General features: G+C 39.3%; 1 protein-coding gene across 2 annotated transcripts in view; it reads right to left on the bottom strand.

The window, feature by feature from the left end:
- SLC38A11 (solute carrier family 38 member 11) overlaps positions 1-7,244 on the bottom strand; it is a 51,128-nt gene extending 43,884 nt beyond the window's left edge. Inside the window, exons 1-3 of one of the 2 annotated variants that reach the window (XM_059052351.2) lie at positions 7,033-7,222; positions 6,424-6,541; positions 4,603-4,677 (exon numbers count right to left, since the gene is read on the bottom strand). In XM_059052351.2, coding sequence (XP_058908334.2) covers positions 4,603-4,677; positions 6,424-6,541; positions 7,033-7,071 — 232 coding nt within the window. In that variant the 5' untranslated portion in view covers positions 7,072-7,222. Of the gene's footprint in view, positions 1-4,602; positions 4,678-6,423; positions 6,542-7,032 lie in introns of both variants that reach the window. The other variant, XM_067027522.1, reaches the window with a different exon arrangement.
- Positions 7,245-7,698: the final 454 nt, after the last annotated feature.

Raw genomic sequence — 7,698 nt, forward strand, 5'->3', positions numbered from 1 at the left:
CTTGAGAATCACACTAGACTTCTCATTATCCATCACCTTCTATTTTCCTTTGGTCATTAAGTCCATTAACTACTGCATCATGAATTATTCAACTATATCTCCTCACTTCTAGTCTCTAACCTGTTTTATTTTAGGGCTTAGGCCTTTATCATTTCTTGCTTGGATTACTGCAAAAACTCCTATTAGTTCTCTCATCCACCATCCCCTCCCTACTAAGACTTTCTTGACATCCCCCCCTCTACCAGATGAATCTGACCACAGCATAAATCTGACCATGTTTGCTGCTTAAAATCCTCCAGGGGAATCTTTTGATGCCTTTGGATAAAAAACAACACTTTTTCTGTTTTTTTTTCAGAAGAAAACTGTTTATTAGCTGTGGGACCTTGGATGAAGGACTCTGAGTTGCATCTGTAAAGTAAGGCAATACCCCAACCTTGAAGAGTCTATGAGGATGATGTTTAAATGCCTACCACAATGCCTGGCATGCTATGGAGGCTAAATGAATGAGAACTCATGCTATTTTTAGTTACCTTTGATAGGCTGTGTGTTGTGGTGGAAAAACATTGTATTTGGAGTCTGATGATAATGATGGTAACGATGATAACAACCACAAAAACACTAGCAAATAGTTCACAACACTTTCTGTCTGCCAGACCTTTTTCTAAATGCTTTATGTATATTAACGTGTTTAATCACACAACAGCCCTAAGTAGGTGCCATTATGATACTCCATTTGATAGATGAGAAAAGTGAGGCACAGAAGCTTAAGTAAATTGCTAAATTTCACAGAGTAAAGGAGAGACAGGACTCAGACCCTGGTAGTCTAGCCCCAGAATCCATGCATTTAACCAAAATCTCAACTCTGTTGGCAGTAACTGCAGACCTTGGGCAAATCATGTTAACCTACTGAAGTCTCAATTTCCTCCTCCATAAAAAGTAGTACATGAATACCTACTTTATGGAGTCAGAAGGATTAAGTATAGTGGCTGCATTATGCTTAGCATCTAGCCAGTCTTCAGGAAATGGTAATGATTATCATTACATGGGAGCCTTCATAAATGTCTCTGCAAACCTCTCTAACTTCATCTCTTTCCACTTACCGATATCAACCCTATACTTTAGCCAGGCTGAATCACTTACATAGTTCTCTTTTACATTTCCACATTACCATCTGCTTAGAGTACCCTTCCATTTTCTTTGCTCACTCACATTTTTTCATAAACAGTCAGTGAAGCTGTCTTTTCCTCCCCAAAACATGTCTGCTTCTTTAAGGCTGGGTTAAATGCCAGAATCCCTATTGTCATGCACATATTTGTATTATGGTGTTTTTCATGAAGTATTATAATTATGTGTTTTATTTTCTGCCTAACATACTACATTGTGAGCTTCATGTGGGCAGGAATAATGCTACAATTGCTATAGCTATCATTGCTATCACTGTTATAATGGCAGCAGTGTCAGTAAATATCTGTTGAATGAATCAGTGATCAATAAAGCAGGATTGCTAGGTGTCTCTATATCTGATTCAAATGTAATGTGATAAATGACTTAATAAATATATTTTAAAATATTCTGCAAGCACTAATGACATACTAATTCATCCTACATCCTTTGTTTAAAACTAGAAAAAGCTTCACAAAAGAGTTGAGTAGTGCCTTGAAGGATAAACAGGATTTCACCAGGTAGAGAAGAAAAAAAAAAAAGTCAAGCAGGGGGACTATCCATGGGAAGTCAGTGTGAAGGTATATTCTATATGTGGGTAATGCAATAGTCCAGAATGGCTAAAACATAAGTCTCACACAGGGCAGTGTCATTGACGGGGTGAAAGAGAGGTCATATTAGTGGGAGATAAGACCAGAAATGCAGACTGTGGCCGAACCAAGAAAGAATTTAAATGCAATAAATTTTTTTCTGTTATTATAGAGTCTTGGAACGTCTTAACTGGGAGAATATCAGATCAGGCTGAGGTTTCATAAAGATAACTTTTGCAGTAATATGGAGGACGGATCAGAAAGCAAAAGACAGATGCTAAAGGCAGGAAAACTAAATAGCAACTTATTGGCCAAGGAAGACAATCAGTGAGGACTGTAGTAACAGGGGTAACCAATTTCACAGATGTTGTAAAGTTTTGGTGAAGAACTGTATGCTTGGGATGAGACTGTTGAATTGTACAACAGTTCAAAATGTACTGCTTAAAAGTAACAATTTGCTAAGAATTTAGTCAATGACAAATGCTATACGGGCTATAGATAAAGCTCTCAAAAGTTTTAGGAATCTCAAATATAACTATAACATTTTGATCTCCCTTTAAATGTACTGTATGCAAATTTTAGATAATCCATGAATGAGTATACATTATTTAACAGGAAAATTTTCTTTTACATCATTATGTATACTTAGACAATAAAAATTATTTTACTCTAATCAACAAATATGAGAACCTTAAAGTAAATTAAAATAAAATCATTTGTTGTAAATATTTACAATTCTTTCTTGCTCTCCACCATTTCACAAACATGAAAACAGAACTTAGTAACACTACTTGTTGAACTGGACATAACTCATTAAAAAGACAAAGATCTTAAAAAGACAAAAGAATAATTGTAGAGACAAACAACTATATAATTACAGTGTCAATTTAAAGAACAATTCAATATTATAACCCTACTTGTAGATTTTGCTCTTGAAAACCTAATTAAGGAACAAAATGAATCACAGTCTATTATTATGTTTTGTGTCTGTGTGGTCATCCTTAATTTATCAAAATTATTTAAGGATTTTCATCATGCAGCCAAATTACTGAGTAACTAATTTCTGCTGATTAGTTGCAACATATGACTTTGCAAAGGACTGCTCACAGACATTGCTGTAGGTTTACGTATAGCATCAGTTGAGAGAGTTATTCACATTATGATCTATGTATGTATAACGTGACTTGGCTTTAAGAAACTATTCATTCTCCTCAATTATTGATTGAATGCATAGGTGATATATATTTTTAAATGCTTTCTGTCTACTGGTTTACAATGTGTGTACATGTTCATAATGCACTTAAACAAGCCATGGTTATTATGCCTGGGAGGAAATTAATTATTTGTCAGTACTGATTGACTGGAAAACAGGAAATTAAAAACGACAAGGGTAAATCCTTGAATAGGGATTTTTAGTGTGATAAACGTGCTCATAAATAAAATACACTTTTTAAACACCAGCAACTCTGAATAAGCACAAAGTCACAGATTCCACATTACTAAATTATGGGTCTTAAGCTACAAACTAAGAGCTGTAGAAGCTAAAAGCATCTTAGGTTTAGGGAGTGGTGGGTGGTGAGAAGAAAGCAGGGACGAAGGGAGTTGAGGGCCTGTGCAGCTCTGACTTTGGTATCTGCTGCATGCTTTACTTTCTTCCTCAGCCTGAGGAAAAACAGCTGACTTACAGGCTGGTTTTGGAAGCCTGAGATTTTATGAGGGATGGCAGTTCAGTCAGAGTCTCTAGAAGTAGAGCTGAGACAGAGATTCTTGGGCAAGAGATTTGAGGGAGTGCTCTTAGGGGAAGGGGAGTGAAAAGATAGGGCAGGGGAACAGCTCAGGAGGACTCGATCTCGGGGGGGGGGGGTGGAGAGCTGCTGCAGCCCAAGCCCTGCAGTGGTGGTGCCCTGGACCTCCAACTGCGCCGCACATTGGTCCCTCCCGGAGGCAAGGAGGACAGCTTTGGGGTTTCTGTTAGTCAGTCTTTGGGGAAATGGTGGCTGGGGTTCATAACCTCACAGGAAGGTGATACTGTTAAGGCCCAGGTCGCCACTCTGGAGCAGGGGACAGCTGAGGTGTTTTGTATTACCTGGTAAAGGACATCTAGGTGATCACACATAGCAGCAACCACTGCAGTGGGTGTCTGTTTGTGATTGCTGCCTCTTTCACAGTGATAGTAAGGTAGAGGAAAGACCTTGTGTTTGCCTTGAGGTGAACTGGGGGGACAACAGGGCAGGGGTGAGAACAACAGGAAGAGAAGATGATCAGGAGTTGTAAATCCTGCACTTAGATGGGGGAATGGGTGTGAATGAACATGTTACACGGAAAGCGGGAAGCAGAACAGAAGAAGTGATACAGAAGCACCTCACTGCTGCCCTTGAAGAAAGTGGCAGGCAGGAGGCTGGGCAGGCGGGCTGAGGTGGTGGTCCCTGCTGGTTGAGCACCGAGGCTCTTGGTGCCACCTGTACAAACAGAGCTCAAAAAGGTTGTTCATCTGTGTGCACCTGCCCGAGGTTTTTGTGGGAAAGGAATCCCTGATGTCTGCATTTTCAGAGTACGGTCTTGGCCTTAATCAGTCTTTAAAGTGACTCCTCTATCTACCACGTTTGGCATAAAGTGAAAGGGCACATGAAAAGGATTTAGGCTTGGTAATATATAATGCTTTTCTAATCTGTTCAGAGGATTAGCAAGGAAAGTAAATCTCCTCAGACACAAATGTTTAAATTCTTTAGGATTCTTTGATGCACTTTTTAATTAGGAAATTCAATTACAGGGCGTGTGTGTGTGTGTGTGTGTGTAAAACAGTCATTGCACAATCTAAGTTGCAGGAATAAGCAATTACATAGCATTTTACCTGTAACATATGAAACCCAGAATAAAAGCAATATTCCCAGAGGAAAGCCAGCTTGCTTCATTGAATAAGGCAATCCTGGAAAAAACATAAAATGTCCCACCCATCACATTAATAAAACATATGGAAACACGGAAGTTTTCCCCCAATTTCTATATATAATAGGCTAAGTAAATTGACATATTTATATGACATAATTGTAAACAGTGTATATGAATACTAAAATTAAATGTTAGCATATTAACACCTATTTCAGAATAAAATGTTGTAAGTTAAGGGCATGTCAAGTGAGCAAGTTTATGAGGTGGAAAAATAAGAATAAGAAAGCATCAAATGAAAAACAGATGACATTTCACACAAATAATGTTCCCTTCAGGGTGAGGGGGACATATGACCTAGAATGTATGGAGAGTAATGACCCGGAGCTCTCCTTATGTGCTGGCTGGGAAAGCAGAGATGATAATAAGAGTATAAAAGGGTTATGAGATATGAGGAAAGACCAACCCTGGGGTCAAAATGGGCAACTCTGTAGGAAAAGGAGAGGAAAATGAGAAGGCAGAAGTATTTTTTATAAAGCTGAAAGGAGTATGTAATGTTATTTCTTATGAATCTTTTTTGGAAATGGGCAATTTTAGATTATGGACAATGAAACATTTAAAATAAAATGTATTTAAAATAATTCCACCCAGAATATTTATTCTCTGAAAACTTTCCCCTTTCAAAAATCTGCTGAGCCTAATTAAGAAGTACTTTTTAAGTTGACATGAATCAGCTTAAAGTGTTCATATCAGGAATTAACTCTGGAATTTGGCCTACACCTCTATGGTACATGGAGGCTGAATTTCAAAAAAGTCTTTGCACCTACTTGCTGCTACTTTGTCTCAGGTTCCTACAGTTTATTTACCATTTGAAAAAAAAAAAATTTGTCTGTATATGGAAAGTAAAATCAAGAAATACATCAACTTGTGAAAGTTAAGAAAAGTAATTCGGTCCAGATGACTGAGACTAAAATGTCATAACTTTACAGGAAAAAGTAATATTCTCAATGAGTATTTGCAGGATTTTGCTTTGTCCGTGCTTTTTCTTAAATTGGATGTTTCAAATAACAAAAGCGCTGAAAAAATAACTGCCTTTATTATTATAATGCAACGCACTTAATTTTTTCAGAACTTTTCCTTTGCTTCAAATTGGGAAAATATGAGAGGCTCATTTCTTTCAATTCTGATTATTTGGCTCCTTTGTTTTAAAAAATCATTTAAAAAACCATTTCTATTTATTGATTAAATTATATTTATCATTGATATATCATAATAAGCTTGTACTTTAAAATTTAACACTCTATAAATGGGTAAGCAAATATTACGTGGATTTGATTCTTCACGATTGTTATGTTTTCACGTTAAACTTTTGTATCTCCAGTATTTGCAAGTATCTGGAGGTTCTACACCTCTAGAAGGTTATATAAAGGTAATTCAAGTATCGGTTGGCCACTCCAGGAACAGAGAAAAAAGTAAATTAGGTAACATTATCACTTGACCATGCAGCCTATGAAAAAACAATTCAGCAATCTCCCATCTGCAGCTCCACCTTAATCTATCACACATGGAGGATGCTCTCAAATGTGGAAAGAGTGTGAACCACCACCCCATTTTTAGTATGAGAGAGACTGATGTGTGCACATTGTTACATTGGAAAAAAAGGAAGGCTTTTATGAAAAAACAATTACCAATTTTATCATTTAAGATTTTTTCCTTTAAAATTAACCTATGAATACTAGCAACTTAAATTTGGCCTTTTCACTGAAAATTTTTTTAAAAAACTTACCTATTATACCAGATCCTATAATCGAGTTGACAACATTAAAAACAGCAGCAGACTGACGACAAGTTTTCCCTTTGTGCTTATGTTCAGAAACGAGGGTTTCTCTGTCATCTAGATGGCTCTATTTTAGTATATAAAAGTGCAATTAAAAAAATATTTACCTAGCTCAAAAATTCAGAAAATTGTAAGACAAATATGCAATTTAGGAGACTAACAGGATATTAGTAATAATAAGTAATGCCAATAACAATAAGAAAATGAGGATAATAATAGAGCAACAACAATATCTAGTAATTCAAACAGCTTGTGAACAAACTCCATCCTAAAATGTCCTGATTACAGCTGCGCCAAGTTCGTGGACTTCTGCATGAAATCCTAGTACTTTAGGATCTCTTAGGGAGCAAAGGATGTGATTTTTGTGAAATTAAAGGGGTTATATTGAACAGTGCCCGCTATGAAAAAAAAAAAAAGATCAAGGCAAAATTTCTTTTTTCTCCTGGAGAACCTTCTGTGGTGCTACATCAAGACGCCGGGTGAAGGTAGCTAAATGCTGTTGCAGGGTGAACGAAACTTGCAATGACCTGGCTTCAGAACCAGCCCCAGTCTCGTTACCTGTGGCGGGATGACGGGCCGTTGCCCCTGGCAGCCCATGGCTGCACCCGGGCCCTCTGCAGGTGGAAGGTTCGCGGGCGCGGGTACTCGACTCGCCGGAACAGCCTCCTCCGCGCCCTCCGCGCCCGGGGTCAGCGCGCGGCAGGCGAGTTGGGTTGAGAGGCTTCGCGGGCGCCCTCGGGCCCACCTCCCCGGGCTGCGCGGGCTGCGCGGGCTGCGCGAGCTGCGCGGGCTGCGCGGGCTGCGCGGGCTGCGCGGGCTGGCGCCCCAGCTCACTTGGACGCCGCGGCCGAGGCGATTTCCCTTGGAGGTTGCCAAATACGCCTTCCTCCTGAGGCGGAGACGCTACAGGGTGTTTCTGATTCGGGCAGCCCTCTCTCCCCGCACCTCGCCTATTTTTTTTAAACCTCAAGCTGCAGCCTCTCTCCCCTCGCCTGCCACCCAACGAACAGCTGCAAAGTACAATATGTTCCGTCCACGCTGACTTGCTCAGATTGTACAGAGTTAAGCTGGCCTTATAGTCCATTATCAAATTAGCTGCTCCTTGGCTGGAGTCTGACGTCCAGGTGAGAACGCATTAGCACACCTGTTCCCATGGAGCATCTTTTCTATTGCTACCTCCTCCTGCTCCCTACACCGATTTCTGTCAGAGCTGACAGATGAAAA

The sequence above is a fragment of the Kogia breviceps genome, chromosome 2, assembly GCF_026419965.1.
Source record: "Kogia breviceps isolate mKogBre1 chromosome 2, mKogBre1 haplotype 1, whole genome shotgun sequence".
Taxonomy (NCBI): Eukaryota; Metazoa; Chordata; class Mammalia; order Artiodactyla; family Physeteridae; genus Kogia; species Kogia breviceps.